Source organism: Bombus pascuorum, chromosome 15 (assembly GCF_905332965.1).
Source record: "Bombus pascuorum chromosome 15, iyBomPasc1.1, whole genome shotgun sequence".
Lineage (NCBI taxonomy): Eukaryota > Metazoa > Arthropoda > Insecta > Hymenoptera > Apidae > Bombus > Bombus pascuorum.
Window position 1 is genome coordinate 7654542 of NC_083502.1, and position 17526 is coordinate 7672067.

Sequence of the window (17526 nt, forward strand, 5' to 3'; positions counted from 1 at the left end):
GATGTTTGTAAACCTCGTTCATAAAGGTTAAATTTTCAATTTTTTAAAGCATTTCCTGAAACACCCATCTAAGAAAACAAACGTAATCGAAAACAACCAAATGTAATCCGTAATTGTTTATGTTTTGATCGAATAAAGGGCGTATAAACGACTTTGGACAATTTTTCGCATAAAACGAAGAAATCACGCGTGCCAAGAACAACGACTCTTTCTTATTTCCTGCAACGTAAAAAGCTTTCTAATGACAGGGGAATACGATTCAGCGAAGAATGGCCTACACCATTAGGTTAAACGAATAATAAGGAAACGTGTCTGTCTGACCGCAGGGGCGCAAGAGTACGGTGAAGCAGCCGCGTACATCCAGGCGCAATTCGAGGCGAGAAACAAGTCAACCACTAAGGAGATCTACTGCCACATGACTTGCGCTACCGATACCGACAACATTCAATTCGTGTTCGACGCAGTCACAGACGTCATTATCGCCAATAATCTCCGTGGCTGCGGTCTCTATTAGGATAAATATTCCCGTCGTGGAGCCGATCGACCGACACACACTCACACTCACACGCATAAACACGACAGATATGTATCGCGAGAACGGGGGAGCGCGTGAGAACGAGAGACTGCGAGATTGTCAGGTTGCCGAGAGAAAGATCGCGTGACAGAGGGGGAGAGAACGGCTGAAAGAACGGGAACGAGAAAAAGAGATACACCTATGTACCACCGCTACTACTACCGACCACCTGCGGATACCTTCTCGACTTTTTTTTATCAGACACCTCTTTGTGCCGGCTCTTTCAACCTTTCTCCTTATCATACCGAGCGATTCGAACGCAGTTCCACAATGTTTACGCAACGCTATGCATTATGTGCTGCTAAAGTGCTGCTATGTAAGTAGCTTCGCTTCTACAATTCCTGCATCCTCTTGCATAATGATAATTTAGTAATTACTATTATTAGCGAACCGATAATTCACGAGTTATAGCATCTCTCCCTATCGTTTTTCGTTGAACGCAATGATCGAGAATAACTTATAATTTGTAAAATCTTATTTATTTCATCAACAAATTTGTTACCATTATGCAAGGATAATCTGTAACTTTTGAATTGTAAAGTTTCGCTAATAGTATTATTAGTTCGATCGTCCATATTACAAAAGTAATATCGGTTGTGGAGTGTCGTTATTAAATCGCTTCTTCTAATTGTCTTTTGAGGCAAACAGAGAATCGTGTAGGAACTTTTAATATCAGCAGCATCAAGAATGTTTCTCTACTAGAGAAATTCATCTTATGATTTGAACGTTATATCTGGAAGAGAATAGAAAGTTTGGAATAAAGTTTTCAGCTAATCGATCCTTCGAGTTAAATACGTACGGATAATATGAATTTCTCAATAAAGAAACATTCTTTTCTATATCATAATCAGATTTGATTGCTGTATTAATTGCAGAGGACTCGATATTGCCTTTACTCGTTGGTCATTTTCTATTTTAAACCGATTGCGACTGAGTCAGTCTATCAACGTTGGACAATCTATTAAACCAATACCGAATACTGTGATCGATCTTTTTGTTAACTACCAGTGAACCGCCGGTGAATTTGTCATATATGAAAATCAATTTTTGCGTCGATATTTGAAACTAAAAAATTATATACGAATGATTGAATTTCATATTTTAAATTTTGTTAAGATTCAAAAGCTTATATAATATTACTTGTCTACTTAATTAAAAAGACTTACTATATGGGTCAACGGGCGAATAGTTGAGTCCTTCGTAATCAAAAATATGGAATTAAGGAATACGTTGAAAGAGGGCGCACAACGATCGATCCAGATTTTTCATACATTTCGCGGTAAATCGCACAAAGACCAATCACGAAGCACACTCGAATCTCGAGATCCTTCATCTGATTTTAGTGTAAATTAGGGAAAGATTATAGTTATCTGTTCAGGTAGAAAATTAAGCCGAACAAAATTTCTTTTAACATAGCAAATAATTCTAGTTGATAGTTTAACTTAAAAATTCTTTTGCTAAAAGAAATAATTTCTTTAAAAATTCTTCGTTCGACCGACACTTCGATTTTCTACCTGGCAAGAAACGATTTATAAGCTGATAATACAATTTTCATTTTTCACGAGTAGTATAATGATATTCAACTATTATAAATTTAGTTGAATAAGCATGTTACGTTCATCGCCGATCGCACAAGTCGCGCACAAGAAACCGACGAAAAAAGTATATTTTTCTCTCGTACAAAATATTTTATATTTTCCGTGCAAATCTACGATTCCTACATCCGTCGGATACGTATAATATTATACTATTCGGTTTTCGATCAGTTCCTTTCGGTTAGAAAACTAAATAAAAAATGCGCTAAAATTGTGTAAAAAGCATAGAAACGCCGTTGATCGAAATAAGTGAGATTTAAGTGAAACCATAAAAACTCGATAGATAGGGTCAGAATATGCAGAGAAAAGACGCGAACATCTTGATGCGTAGAGATCTAATTAATATTCGATTTCCGATTCGTCAAGCATTTTTTCGCAACGATTCGAGCAAGATTCGCGCCGTACGCGAGAAAGAATTCTTCGCTGTTTTTCCCTTAAATTGAATCGACAGTTTCGTTTCGTTCCATTGTCACGCACATTTACGCGACTGTACGCACACGATCGCACAATTACACGCAACGACGCAATCACACACACATACACACACACGCGCGCGCGTACACACGTTACACGAATATACAGGGTATTCAGAAATAGGTGGCCGAACTGTGGTATAGCGTAGAATACGATACCAAAGTTTGGCCACTTATTTCTGAAACATTCTGCATAGGACATACGTTGAAGCGTTTACATTTGCGAAAAGTGAAAGAGGTTCCACTCAACGAAGCTAGGATGGATCCTTGAATTTCCGAATTCTCTTCGTACGATTTAGTTACCTTTTTACGCAATTACGTTTTACGTTTCTCGATTAGGTCAGGTGTGTTTAAGGGGAGCTTTCAATTATTCGATGAAATCTTGATTTCGTATTAAGCGATAGCGTTTTTGGATCGACAGAAGCCGTGTCTTTACGCTTCTTTTTTTTCATCGAAGCAGTCCTTACTGGCTTTAAAACGAATATCAGTGCAGACCGAAACATTCCACGTACAGTCAAACGCAGTTTCCCGTTTTCTATTTTTCCTTGGTTCGTATTTCATCCTCGCACAATGTACCAATTTTCCTTTTATTTTTTTTTTTTTTTTTTTTTTTTTTTTTTTTTTTTTTTTTTTTTATAATCTTTCTATTTGAACGACTTTTTGTTTTTGTTCTTTTGGGAAAGATTTCACTCTCTTTTCCAGAATTGCAATTGCGATTAAGTAACGAGGAGTTGTGGCAGAAATTTTGGGAATTTTTATAGGAATCTTTTTACCAAAGATATCTGTTTAAAACTTTTATATTAAAAAAATATCATATCCTAAATTTATAATTAATGTTTGTTGGGAATTGGAGATTTTTTTAAATTTATTTAAAATAGTTGCAATTGCAATTCGTCGCTGTTCAATTGTAACGTAAATTAAAATATCGAGAAGTGTTTGACCAAAAAGAACCAAAGAATCGAGTAGAACAATAATTACAAATGTAAAGAAAAAAGAAAGGAAAGAAGGAAGAAAGAAAAAACTATTCTCAAAATTAATCTGAATTATGTATATATGAAGGACAGATTTTTTTTTCTTGAAGAAGGCCAAGAAGAATTTCGCTATATTTTCTTTCGACGACTAGTATCAAAAGAAAGAACACCTTTCTTCTACGTTTCGATTTTGATTTTTCCTAATCTTTCTTTTTTTCTCTTTTTGTTTTTATACGTCGATTTTTGCGAATTATTTTTATATCGTTAGTTGGATCTAGAGGATAAAAACAAGATTTAAAAAATAACATAGTATTACTGTCACCGCCGTTGCCATATTACTGTAAAAGTTAATATATAAATTTTAGGGCTATCGATTATAATTAATTAAGTATTCCTATATGTAGTAGCCATAATTATGTATAAATAAGTACGCATATAGAACTTCTAGTCAAATAGAGAACGTACTAGCTCGTACAAAAAAAAAAAAAAAAAAATGTGTAACGATCGGGGAAGTGATTGCTTTGATTTATTTCCTTCGCAGCGAGGATTTTTATTACTCTTAACTATTATTATTAATTTTCAGTTCGTTTCAATATCTGTAATCGATAATAAATTGACAGGAAAATGTAGCTTTTATATTTATGCTTACACTATCGGTTAGAATATTTGAGGCGCCAAATTTCAACTACCGATTAACGATTTGATTGATTTAAAAGAGAAAAGAAAAGCTTAAGTTTCAACCGACAAAGAAGAAGCAACCAGTGAAATGAAAATAAAGAATAACGATAGATTGTAAATCGAAATAATTGTAATACGTAACGGGTGTGCAATTTCGAATTTAGAAATTGTAATTCAGTTATTATTATAACCGCCTAGGATAAATGCAATGAATTAAACTGTGTATAGCAGTGATCACCTTGATATTCTTCATTCTTGTTGGTTTTTCCCCGGTCAGGCTCGCCAATAGCAGTCGAAGCCGCTAGTGAAATTTCCCTATATTTCTCGAGGGTTGCTTCTGAATTTGAAAAAAATGGGAAGAGCCACATTCGCGAATATTTCTACATTAAAATTTTTGTATTTATCGTTTTCATTCAAATTACTTACTTTTTTTTTTTTTCTTCCACTCATTTCGTTCGTTTATTTCAATTTTCTTTTTATTCGCTCACCAGCGTGAAATTCAGGGATTTTTAAGAAAAAAACCATGAAAATCTTTCGATTTTTGCACGATGACATATTTCTCGCCTTCGGACGCTTTTTTATGCGATATGCTATAAATCGTTATTTTACAACAGACCCAACGATATTGCTTTGTAATAAGCACACACACTCTCGTCCGGCTGATTATCGAACCACGGCAAGTCGCGATTTTTCAATCTACAACTTTTTTACCAGTTCGATCAGTTGACTTAACAGCTACCGGATATATCTTCAACGAAAGGAATTTCAAATTTTGAATTTGCATTTGGAAGATGACAAAGGAACAAGAAATTACTAGATTGTGGATCGAGAAATCGTTATCGTTGCTCCTAATTATCGAGAAGCAGCAGTTCACGGTTTGTAAGTTCCAATGAGAATTAGAAACTGAAAAAAAAAGAAAAAAAAAAGAAAAAAAGAAAGAAAAAACAGAATAGAATAAAAACCTACAAAAAAATACGAAAGGAGTTTCAGTAAACGGGATAACAACGTACGAACGATAAATTGCGAGACGAATACTAACGAAGTAAGAAAACAATAAAATCATCGCGAGAATAAGAAGAAAACGCACTTTATAGACGAACTAACCAAGAAAATCTTAACAAACGAGAATAATATTTTTCACGAGGGCAAAAATAAAACTCTTATTACGAAGAATATCGAGTACGAAACGAATGACGCGGGCGAAAGAGGTAGGAAGGAACGAAAATGGGTCACGAGATGATTAGAAAACGAGGAAGGTAAAAATTTTAGTAGGAGAACGAAGAATAAAAAGGGTATCGCGGTATATGTAGAGATAAACGTGTTTGGATCGATAAAATATCACTATCGATCTTTCGAAATGCGAAGGATACGCGCAATATGAAGATAGAGAAAGAAGAGAAAGAAGATAATTGACAACCTTAGTGTGCAACAAAGTTAACTGTAATTCAGTATTTGAACGTGTCATCAGGATTCTTGGGTGGGGGTAGATGGCCGCGTGGTGGGGATAGATGGATGAGCGAGACAAGTACGGGAGTAACCAACACTAGTGTTATTATTGTAATTGTAACGATTAATGGTAACGTTCATAATCTTATCGAGTAAACGCTAAATGATAATAAGACGACGTGGATGGAATAAAAACATAAAAATAAATACAAAAAAATAAATAACGAAACATTGTGGGAGGAGTACTATCATTCGCATGATCGTGAAATGATTAAAAAATAATGCGCGCAGCAGAAAAAAGATCGTTTCGTAAAATCATCCGTAGACTCGACGAATCGACGCCGTTTCTTTCTTATTACTTTTACCTTTTCATTCTTTTATTGTGAAAAAGAGAACACGAGAGAAAGAGTGTGAGGGAGAGTGAGTGAGGCACATTTCAGGCAAGGGGGACTTTTTTGGGGTAAGAGGAGGGAAAAGTTGCGAGAGGAGGATGCTCTCTCATTATACATATATAAATATATATAATTATTATGTAATAATTGTCCATACATCTTGAAATGTCGAAATAAACGAACAAAGAAAGATAAGCGGTTTTTATTGTCACATCACGCTGTTTTACATATGTATATGCAGGAATGAATAAACGATTGAGTAGCAAAAGTAGCAATCAGTTTTGTCGTTATAAGTAAGTACTTATATACCTGGTATTCTGATTTGTTAACATAGTATCTCTCTTCTATTGTTGCTGCGTAATCTGTGCAGATTTTTTATAATATTTTTACGATGATTTACGATTATTAAAAGCAAGTGTAAGTTAATGTCTTCTTTATTGATATTTTTGGTAGACGTTGGAAAGAATCAGGGATCAAAAATTGAAAGCAGTATTTCTCAAATTTTTATGAAAAGAGTCATGGACAAAAGTGTAATTTTTGTTTAAGTGGAAAATAGCGATGCTAAACCTCAAAAAAATCTTTTCGATTATCGATAACCATTATCGATGACGAGGACTGTTTTGGTTACTTGATTACTAAGAATATTTGATACTCTTAGCCGCGCTCGGCTTACCACCATTATAAGACTAGACAAAGTTTCGTGCCGTGCGTTATCGCTTTACCGAGTTTCTGTTTAAATAATGTTTAACACTATTACGATACGTGTCATTATAATTTTTCGTTTAGTTTAAATTCCTTCCTTGGCGTATCGTCAGAGCATCAACGATACAACTTATTGGATTGATAATGTCGCATGCGACACGAAAATGGTATAGGGAGTCAGACCGGTCGGGTGACCGGTAAAATAGCAAGACGTCGGTACGATAATGTCACAAATGTTACGTCTATCCTGTACCTCGTCGGTGATATAAGAAAAAAAAAGTGTTCAGTAATTCTAGTTGTTTCACGGCTCAAATGCCGCATCGTGTGGTCAATTGACGACGGAAACGAAACTTAGCATATACAAGAACCTATAAAATTAGTAACCATCCCATAGAATCAATCAATGTACTATATACATCAGAATCCTTCGTATATAACGGTATTTTCTTCCAATTATTATTAATGTAATAAGAATTACAGTAATCTACTATTTCGTCTGTTTTCTTGATAAACTCCGTCGATAATAAACTTCAATCAAATGAATGTTTATTAGCATTAGTTAATAATAATTTGTGTTACTGGATAACAAGTAAATCATAGATTGTCGTGTAAAATCCGAGCAGATAAATGAGCTACTCTGCGATCCACATAATTGGAATCGTTGAATCGTAGAATTCGTTAGAACCGCCACGCTAAGCTCAGTGTCTAAGTAAATTTCATTAAAATGCAAATCTTTGTTAAAGTACTCTGTCTATTATAGCTCAATTTTAACTATAAATTACTGTTCAAGTTAATCTTTCTCGTTGTGTATTTCTCCACTTAAACGACGAGTTCGTTTTTCGAATTGTTTGAAATTGTTACGCGAACAGAGTGCTTCAGCACCCCGCGGGCAACAACCGCGTCAAATGCCCCAAAAATACGTACGATTTTCCTATCTTATGTTAGTTATTTTATTCAATAAAATAATATTATTTGAACTTTTTATTCTTCTGAGACTAATTGTGCAATAAAGAATATACAAACCTCTCTTATACAAATATTCATACATCTTTTAATGTCTACAAGTTTTAAAGAAAAAAGTATTTCATTTTCGTATAGTATTCTCGTAATTTCCTAAGTTGGTAATATCTACGTAGAGCTAAACGAAAAATATTAAAAGATAGGTTATACCTCACGTGTTCTTTTTCAAAAAGATTGCAAGCAACATTTGCAATTTCTTGTTTTTTTCATCTAATTCTCTTTGTTTAAATAACATATAATATAATGATATATAATAATAGATTTAGTAACATATATAATAATATGTAATAATATGTAATAATAGAAAATGTAAAGGTTGTATACACGAAATAACATATCACGTTCCGTTTAATAAAAATATCAAAACCTGTTTAATAACAATCGTGGCATAAAATATATTAAAATGGGACGAAAAGCTAAGTTTGATGACACGACTCCGTCGAGTGGTCATGGAAGAAAAGCAAAGAAGCAAGGTGATCCAACGTTTCCAAGGGAATTACTAGGTATGCAGAGAAATTTATTATTTATACATATACATATACCTTAAATATATATACAAGTATATATATATTGCATATTGCATGAGTATGTAGAGAAATAATCGTATAACTTTTATCTAATAAACGAAGGAAAAGAGTTAAGTCATAGACAGAAGCAACGAGCAAGGAAGAGATTATTAAAGAAACAAAAGTTAGACGAAAAAGTAAGGAAATTACAGAAAAAGAATGGCGAGAAGGTGGAGGACGCCGTAACCGAAGACGTAAGATTTCCTTTTTTTCTCTCTAATGATTAAGTCTTAATTTATATGTTTATATATTTATGTATGTATATAAGTACACAACAACATTAGTAAAATATACTGTATTATTGTATTAGGATATAAAAAATACCTCAAAACTATTAAAAATAAAGAAGAAGAGGAAATCTCTTAAAGAAGGACCAAGAAATGACAGTTTCAGTCGTAAAAATGATCAAATGCAGTTTGACAGTGATATTAATATGTCTGATAACGAAGGAGTGATACAAGACGAGCAACAAAAGATTAAAAGAAAGAAATTACTTGACAATGACACAGATGATGAGACTGATAAAGGATCCAGTGACAATGAAGAATATGGTCAAAATGGAGAAATGGATTACGAGGAAGTAGATCAAAGTGAGGAAGATGATGATAGTTCTAATAACGACGATGTTGATCTACTTCCTATCGAAGAAGCAAATAAGAAGTTGAAAAAGAAGCAAGAAGAAGAACAGTGAGCATGACTTATTATTCTATTAAACTTTTCATTTAAAATCTAATTAACTTTCTCTTTATTAGAAAGCTAGCAGAAGAGGAAATGCATGATATGACCTTACAACAATGTGTCTTTACTTTTCCCACTAAAGAAGAGCTTGCAGATGTTACTAATCTGAAAGATGTACAACAACGTATAAAAGACGTTGTTATGATATTGTCTGATTTTAAAAGGTTGCGCGATACAAATAGGTATATGTCTTAGGGTTAAAGGGTTTTATATCATCGAAGAATTTCAAGGAATTGTACAATTTTATCTTTTTTGAAGATCGCGTACTGAGTATATGGACCTTCTTAGAAGTGATTTATGTACGTACTATAGTTATAATAATTTCTTGATGGAAAAACTGATACAAATATTTCCACTGGATGAGTTATTAGAATTTTTGGAAGCAAGTGAAGTCCAGAGGCCTATGACGATACGAACGAATGTATTGAAAACACGTCGTCGCGACTTAGCTGAGGTATTTATTGAACGAAATATGCAATAGATATCTTCAATATCCTTTAATTTATCATGATATTAATATTTCAGGCTTTGATCAACAGAGGGGTCAATTTAGATCCTATTGGCAAATGGACAAAAGTTGGATTAGTGATTTATTCGTCGCAAGTTCCTATGGGTGCGACACCAGAGTATTTAGCGGGACATTACATTCTTCAGGGTGCATCTAGCTTCTTACCTGTTATGGCTTTGGATCCTAAGGAAAACGAGAGGGTTCTTGATATGTGTGCCGCGCCCGGAGGAAAATCATCGCACATAGCAGCACTTATGAAAAACACAGGTGTACTCTTCTCAAACGATGTAAACGAAGAAAGGATAAAAGCAGTTGTCGGCAATTTTCACAGACTTGGCATCACGAATTCAGTCGTTTGTACTTACGATGGGCGAAAGTTACCAACAGTAAGTATTAATAATATGTATGAACACGTTGAATATATGATGCGGTCAAATTGATTAAAATGTATAATTTTCAGGTGATTAAAGGTTTCGATAGAGTATTATTAGATGCACCATGCACTGGTACTGGTGTTGTATCAAAAGATCCAAGTGTTAAGACAAACAAAGATGAAGTAGATATACAGCGTTGTTGTACATTACAAAAGGAATTACTTTTGGCGGCTATAGATTGTGCTAATGCACGTTCGGAATCCGGTGGGATTATCGTTTATTCTACGTGTTCGATTCTTCCGGAAGAGAATGAATGGGTTATTGATTTTGCTCTTAAGAAACGTGATGTTAAATTAATACCGACTGGACTGGAATTTGGCGCCGAAGGTTTTACCAGTTATAGACAATACAGATTTCATCCTTCGTTGAAATTAACAAAACGATTTTATCCCCATGTGCATAATATGGACGGATTTTTTGTGGCGAAATTAAAAAAATTCTCCAATATTGTTCACAAAAACAAAGATGCAGAGGAAGGCTCTTTTGATTAATGGTCGTTTTTAAAATAAATTAATTAATAAATTAATAAATTTTATAATGTAACATTTGGAAAAATGTTGTCCAAGCAATTTAAATATATTAAAAATATATAATTTGTCTGTACAGATTTTATATTTTACATTAACTTTATATATAAATTACTTCCATAGTTACAGCGTTATATTTCAGATTATACATTGCTTGTATATTAATTAAAAGCGTAAACAGCTATTTTAATCGTCATATAAAATAGTCGTTAAATTTTTATACTCGGTAAATTTATGAGGCCTTTCCATTAATGGAAAAATATACTTTTCAATTCCTTTTCACATAGTTTTTTCACGTCATCTGAAATAAAAATTATTACTTGTATAATTTTATGTATATACATACATACATGTACAACGTATATACCTTCTATTTCCATTATACTTGCACTTTTTTGTTGAATAACTACAAAAAATTCCCTCAAGTTCGATAACTTTCCAACAACCCAATAATCGCTCATAGTTTTTATAATTATTTCTCCAGCTTCTTTTAATCTGAAATTATAAAAAAAAAGAAGAAGTGTACTCTAATTGTAAGATAACAATCTTACATCAAAACATTATTGCGTTATGTACTAACTTATTGGTGTCATTATATATATCAGTGATAACTCTCAACACTTCGGGCGTTGTAAGCACATTAGAACATCGTCTATTATCCGGATGTATTGTACTTTTATATGCTAAATTAAGTTTATTAAAATACAGGTATTTGCAAGATTCCGACGAAACTATTACGTGTTTAGCACATTGTTCTGCAACCGAACTAACAAGTGTGGTTAATTGCGGGCCAAGAAAACTATCCAGGCTTTTAAAGAAATCTATTAACAAACTTGTTTTGCCTGTAAAATAAGCACTCCAATTTTAAAGTTTTTGCATGATTATTTAAAAAGAAGAGAATAGAAAGAGTAAGGTACTTACTGTCAACAAACAAACATATTGTAGCGCTTAATGCTCTGTAAACAACTAAATATAACGACACCGGTTTTGTAGAATAATTGATATATACCTTAGGAGATTTACCGATTAAGCTTGGTTCATTAATACTAGATGGGCCAGTGACAAATCTATAAGATATATATATATATATATATATATATATATAACTTATTATTTTGTTATATATAGAACATTAAATTATTTTGCGTGTACTAACTTTCCATAATGAGTGGTAGTAAATGGTGAAGGTGAATTTCTGGGCATTGAACCCTCGTGTAATTCTTTTTCAAGATGAGCTGGTAAAAGCGTACTCACTAGATAATTATAAACTACTTGCATATCCTCTGGCTCCAAACCACTCCTAAGTGATAACGGGCATTGATTCTTTAATTGTTATGCGTATATTATATTATAATAGTATAACAGCGTTTACATAATTACTAACCATACAACTTGATCGTTGTAAAGAAATGCGGTATATTTCACTTGAGAAAACATGGCCTCTACAAGATTCATAAAACACTGAACCCGTAAAAATGTTATTTTGTCAAGAGGTAAGAATTGTAAGCCTTGGAAAACATCCAAAATATCGCTATTATTCAACTTTAAGGACATTAGATACTGTGAAAAATACATGATATTGAAAGTTATATCGAAAAATACAGAAACTGTACATTTTAAGAATTCCCCTTACCCTCGAATAAAAATGTTCAAGTTTGTGTTTTAATAACGTTATCGACCCACAATCAGGTTCATTAATAATGGTGTCAAATGATCCCATAAATAGTCTAAACATAACATACGCTTGCTTCAATATAGATTGACAAACACTGCTAGAAACTTCATCGTATTGATATTCTGTATATTTGTTACCATCTTTCTCTTTCCATATGTAAGGTACACCGACAATCTATGAAACAATTGAGATCTATGAACAAATATTCATGAATTTTATACGATATTATAAAATATTATATGTTATATTCTTTTATACATTTTCTGATAGCAATAAAATCTTACCATCACCATCCAAAAGTTTGATTCTGGTTGATAATAAATTTGACGAGTTTTATGTGTATGACAATAATCGCACGGTTGACCAGGATTAAATGATCTAAAAATTTGGAAAGCAAGAACATAATCTTAATATTGTACGTAAAGATAGAAACTTTAAGAATATAGAAAAATATGTTTATACATACTGCGCAAATTTAATAATTGCTTCGCTGAGCCCTATATTTTTAATTTGAACATCTAAATCTCTTTCTGGATAATAATAGAGGATCTTTTTTTCTTCCTGCATGCAAAAAATACACAAGAACACACTTGCATTGTACGTATGTAGTGTGTAAGAATTTTGTAATTTTTGTATGTAAATATTTTATTGATAAATTTAATTTACTTGCCTCTCCCTCTTTTTTTGCATATGTGCCATTGAATATATAAAAATGTTCTAACGTAACCTCCGTTTTCGATGACATTTTGACAAATAATTTAAACAAAAGATATTTAGCCCTTTTTTCATATAAAATGCAAAAGCGTTACCACAATAACTTATCGATTTAAACGCTTATTTGCGTTTTCTTTGCTGAAACATTTTAGCCAACAAATAAAGAACAACTTTGAACAATCAGTACGTAGTTGATAAATTATTTTGAAAACTTAATACATAGATGCTGAGGTGGCAGCACGCTTTGTTGTCACCAGTGTCATATGATATATGATGCGTTTCCCAACATTAAATATTATATACGTATAGATTTTATAATAAAATTAAATGTATATCACTTGTTATTTATATTTATTATCGTTTATATTTCTCTGTTATGTTAATTTAAATAGGTAAACCTTTATGACTTTTAACATACAAAAGATCGATAATATCACAGATAAGGCTTCTTATATCATATTTGGTTCACGAGTAATTGTTATTTATGTGCGTTGTCGGGAGCATGTTGTAAATTAACAGCCTAATTGTTATAAATGAATAGCATAAACGTTATAAATAGACTGCGGATTTTTATGCATCTATAGGAAATTTGACAGTGCAAAATTACATAGAATATACATAATATGAAAAAATATGTATGTAAATAAATAAAGTTTGAAGTACAGTGTTTTGTATAATACTCGATAGGTAAAATAGTTTTCTACCGAGATTCTATTTTTCTTAAGCATATTATCAAATATAGAACTTCCATAGGAATTCACGGTCTAGTTATAAATGAATAACTTGAATGTTAAAAATCGATAATTTAAATATTATAAATTATCAGCGTATATATCTGTTTTATTAAATGTTTTGCTAAAATACAACAAATATTAAAATATATATCAACATGAGTAAATTAGTTGTAGATTTTTCAAATTTAGTCATGAGATTAACAAAGCCATCGTAAACTTGAATTGTAAGAATTAGGAACATGAGAATCTTTTCGTGTTTATAAAAATTTTCTTCCGCGACTACAAAAACGTGTAATTAAGTAAGTTCGACTAATAAGTGTTACATCTTGGCGACATTTCCACGAATGCGAAAAGTCCACGAAGCTTCTATCGATAACCATGTAGAATCGAAACTCGTGTTATTCGATTATAACGAATTTCACGTATTACGTGTACAAAATTGAACATAACAAATTTGTCGTGATGTGGGTAATGATTAAATTTAGATAACGCACAGTAATGAGCAACATGTGATAATAAAAAGTAAGGGCGAAGAGTCTGGAAAAGAAATTGGTCTTTAGGTGTACAGAAGATCGTAACGATACACCAATGGCCTATCAAACTTTCCGGCAGGAGTACATGCAAATACCTGTGGTGACACGAGCTTATACAACAGCTTGTGTCATCACGTCTCTTGCTGTGGTTTGTAAAATGTTTTTCTCATAAGATAGTTCTATGTCTGCAAAATGCCATTTACAAAATGTAATTATCAAATTATTTTTATTCCCCCATTTTAGCAACTAGATTTGGTATCACCATTTCGATTGTATTTTAATCCCACGTTGATCATTGAACAATATCAGGTAAACAATTATCTATTAATTATTACTCCTTAGCCTCGCATCAGCTTTCTGCATTTTACGATCATTATCTTTTGTAACATAAATATTCTTTCAGCTATGGAGATTGATAACTACGTTTTTATTCTTTGGAAATATGGGTTTCAATTTTCTTTTCAATATGATCTTTACTTATCGATACTGTCGAATGTTAGAGGAAGGATCGTTTCGCAGAAGAACATCTGACTTTGTAATGATGTTCATTTTTGGGGGCATGTGCATGATCGTATCCTTTTTTAACACTTCATTTATTGTCTTTCTTAAATTACAGATAAAGTAAATATAACACCGATATATATATTGTATTATGCGTAATTATCCTAAGCTTACTATAGACAATCGCATTTTTTGTTAATTTGTTATTCCTGGGCCATGCATTGACAGTTATGTTGGTTTACGTTTGGTCTCGGAGAAATCCATTTGTCAGATTAAACTTTTTTGGACTTTTAAATTTCCAAGTAAGTTTTTAATTTCTTGTTTTACAGAGGGAAATAGAGTGAATTGTTTTTAAATGTATTTTTCTTTATCAATAGGCACCGTATCTGCCTTGGGTGCTTCTTGGTTTTTCTGTGCTTCTTGGTAATACAATTTGGGTCGATCTAGTCGGAATGGCTGTGGGACATATGTATTACTTTGCAGAAGATGTGTTTCCGCGCTTACGAGGAGGTTTTCGTGTCCTTAAAACTCCACAAATACTGTAAGTTACTTGGATAAAAGGGTTATCGTTCCAAATTATATGTCGTGAATGCGATATTATCGTTTGTTGTTTGTTCACAGTAAGACTTTGTTTGACGCACACCCAGAAGATCCAGATTATACTCCACCGCCTGAAGATCGTCCTGGTGGATTTAATTGGGGTCAAGAAGCCAATATGCAATGATTCTAAATTCAAGGTCCTGCTTCCAAACCATCTCTTACCAATTGGCATATCAAGTAAACTTTTACACTGCTACATACACAACATTGTTCCTTGATTTTCCCAGTCACTAACAAAAGTACTAAACATTTGCAGCCTTGACATTATGTGACATGTAATGGAAAAATTATAACAAAGATAAGACTTCCAATTTTCTACAGGGGTTACAATTTTTCTACAAAAAAATTTCTGTATGTATCTCAGAATATATTATGCAAGTAATATACATAAATGAAAACAGTATTTCTCAGATAATCGACTATTGTGATATATTTATAGTGCTTACGATTTTCCGAGAATACAAAGAAGTTTCATATTGATAACATATACGTTAAAAACGAAATATTTTGGGGTATATCTGTGTTCATTAATTAACATAGCATAGATTTCAGATCAGATATCATTTGCGAAATTTCTATAATTGTATAAAGTTTAAGATATCTACATGGAAACAATGCGAACTGTCCTACTCTTAAATTTCCTTTGAAACTTCATTTTAGTAAGTATTTAATCTATCATAAAATTCGTTTAAATACTGTTTTCGTAATAATTATATTATGCACAGCATGAATTTTTACTACAATCTTGTGCCTGATACAATATACAATTTTAACCGAAAATAGAAAATTACAACTTTTAGATTTTCGCTGTGTAACATTTTGTTAAACAAGAAGGGACTTGTATACTAGAGTATAAAATACTATTTTTAATGTTTGCAGAAACACAAAATTGAAACCCCTGATTCCAAAAGATTCTATTGTAAAAAATCTTACATAATCGAATGATGTAAATACTTTTATTTATTCTCCTATTATAAATAATCCTCCAGTCTTTTTTAATTATGTAATAATACATTTGATACCGTGTCTGAAGATATATAATATTGTAAATAACAGAATACATCACAGTTTCTTTTTTCATGGGCATTTGATAAAAAATAATATAAAATATAGTGTTATTTAATTTCAAAATAAAACATAAAATGGCATTCCTTTTTTGTGATGTTTATAATTTACGAATAATTTAAGAATGAAGAAAAGATACTAGTAAATTAACAAAGACAGTTGGTAGTTCATAGGTAAATGTAGTTGTTTTCATTTATCTGTTTTCTCCTAGTAAACTAATGACCTTTACCGTCAATTGATTGCTCGACTTAGAATTTAGAATATCATATTACACGTTATACTGTGATGTATTCATATTACTTATCAAATGATTGCATTCTAGTATATAATATAATAATACGTTTGTTAAACTTAGTATGACAATGTGTACATCGGCAAAAAGCCAAAGTATTAGAAAGAATTTCCACTTGAACGATTATGTATTACTTACTAAGTAGAGGATAGTTAAAACTGTGAGAGACTTGCGCGTGTAACTCGCGTCCTTTTGGAAAATAAGCGATGTTCTGTTGCTAGCGCAATTAAAAATATATCTTATACTCTGAGTATACCGTAAGTGTGGAAGTTGTAGTTATATCGTCCAAAAGAACGCAGTTAATATACCGAAGACTTTAACAATTTTAACTGCAAGAATCCAGGCCACGAAAGCCTCGGGGATTTAACTAGATAGTATCCCTCTTGTAAATATTAAGTGAAACTGTTATTTATATGACCATTACAATGAAATAAAATGGTTCAATTTAGTTTGAAATTATTATTGTATAAATTCATGTTATTAGTCTATACATAGTAGTATAAGAGATCGAATGCATTTAATTCTCAATTAAACTTTAAATACATTTATTCTTACATGACCATTCGTGAAATTTTCTATAATTTTTTGAATATTTAATCCAACGAGATATATAGCTTTTATTCATAATACATTACAGTGTTGCTTCATTATGTTATTGTGCCATATGATACGTACCGTTACCGTCCGCAAAAGTAACAACTTTTGTAACTTCTTGTTTAGCATATATTTGAACAAATTTGTATACTTACATGCAAATTTTTGCTAGTCAAAAAATGAGTTTAACCATC

The 17526-nt window shown here is 32.1% G+C and overlaps 4 protein-coding genes across 7 annotated transcripts in view; 3 read left to right on the plus strand and 1 right to left on the minus strand.

Annotated features, from left to right (window-relative positions):
- Positions 1-3918, plus strand: part of LOC132914438 (guanine nucleotide-binding protein G(o) subunit alpha) — a 30049-nt gene extending 26131 nt beyond the window's left edge. For both annotated transcript variants that reach the window (XM_060973567.1, XM_060973568.1), the window contains exon 9: positions 327-3918. In XM_060973567.1, coding sequence (XP_060829550.1) covers positions 327-514 — 188 coding nt within the window. In that variant the 3' untranslated portion in view covers positions 515-3918. The remainder of the gene's footprint in view (positions 1-326) is intronic.
- LOC132914437 (vacuolar fusion protein CCZ1 homolog) overlaps positions 1-13455 on the minus strand; it is a 43917-nt gene extending 30462 nt beyond the window's left edge. Inside the window, exons 1-10 of one of the 2 annotated variants that reach the window (XM_060973566.1) lie at positions 12966-13453; positions 12766-12856; positions 12584-12677; positions 12258-12473; positions 12009-12184; positions 11781-11924; positions 11546-11691; positions 11205-11466; positions 10992-11119; positions 10673-10925 (exon numbers count right to left, since the gene is read on the minus strand). In XM_060973566.1, coding sequence (XP_060829549.1) covers positions 10873-10925; positions 10992-11119; positions 11205-11466; positions 11546-11691; positions 11781-11924; positions 12009-12184; positions 12258-12473; positions 12584-12677; positions 12766-12856; positions 12966-13044 — 1389 coding nt within the window. In that variant the 5' untranslated portion in view covers positions 13045-13453 and the 3' untranslated portion in view covers positions 10673-10872. Of the gene's footprint in view, positions 1-10672; positions 10926-10991; positions 11120-11204; positions 11467-11545; positions 11692-11780; positions 11925-12008; positions 12185-12257; positions 12474-12583; positions 12678-12765; positions 12857-12965 lie in introns of those variants that run through there. The other variant, XM_060973565.1, reaches the window with a different exon arrangement.
- LOC132914428 (probable 28S rRNA (cytosine(4447)-C(5))-methyltransferase) lies at positions 8134-10827 on the plus strand. The gene is made up of 7 exons (XM_060973541.1): positions 8134-8354; positions 8481-8611; positions 8728-9104; positions 9170-9337; positions 9414-9609; positions 9681-10049; positions 10124-10827. Exons 1-7 carry the CDS (start codon positions 8255-8257, stop codon positions 10586-10588), a joined length of 1806 nt encoding a protein of 601 aa, XP_060829524.1. The 5' UTR covers positions 8134-8254; the 3' UTR covers positions 10589-10827.
- A 345-nt stretch (positions 13456-13800) lies between the features above and the next one.
- Positions 13801-17194, plus strand: LOC132914444 (derlin-2). 2 transcript variants are annotated; one of them, XR_009659592.1, is made up of 7 exons: positions 13801-14428; positions 14524-14589; positions 14684-14851; positions 14961-15083; positions 15159-15322; positions 15403-15558; positions 15638-17194. XR_009659592.1 is itself a non-coding variant. In XM_060973576.1 (6 exons), exons 1-6 carry the CDS (start codon positions 14336-14338, stop codon positions 15503-15505), a joined length of 717 nt encoding a protein of 238 aa, XP_060829559.1. In that variant the 5' UTR covers positions 13801-14335; the 3' UTR covers positions 15506-17194. The 2 variants fall into 2 exon arrangements, 1 of the variants encoding a protein (XP_060829559.1); XM_060973576.1 differs by having other exon boundaries at positions 15403-17194.
- The last annotated feature ends 332 nt before the right edge of the window (positions 17195-17526 follow it).

What these genes read in the sequence shown, in the direction of transcription:
- LOC132914428 (XM_060973541.1), top strand. Translation starts at nt 8,255, where the DNA reads ATGGGACGAAAAGCTAAGTTTGATGACACGACTCCGTCGAGTGGTCAT. An exon ending in AAGAAGCAAGAAGAAGAACA is followed by an intron (nt 9,105 to 9,169) that starts GTGAGCATGACT and finishes TCTCTTTATTAG; the next exon opens with AAAGCTAGCAGAAGAGGAAA. An exon ending in GTCGTCGCGACTTAGCTGAG is followed by an intron (nt 9,610 to 9,680) that starts GTATTTATTGAA and finishes TTAATATTTCAG; the next exon opens with GCTTTGATCAACAGAGGGGT.
- LOC132914444 (XM_060973576.1), top strand. Translation starts at nt 14,336, where the DNA reads ATGGCCTATCAAACTTTCCGGCAGGAGTACATGCAAATACCTGTGGTG. An exon ending in TCATCACGTCTCTTGCTGTG is followed by an intron (nt 14,429 to 14,523) that starts GTTTGTAAAATG and finishes CCCCCATTTTAG; the next exon opens with CAACTAGATTTGGTATCACC. An exon ending in TTGGACTTTTAAATTTCCAA is followed by an intron (nt 15,084 to 15,158) that starts GTAAGTTTTTAA and finishes CTTTATCAATAG; the next exon opens with GCACCGTATCTGCCTTGGGT.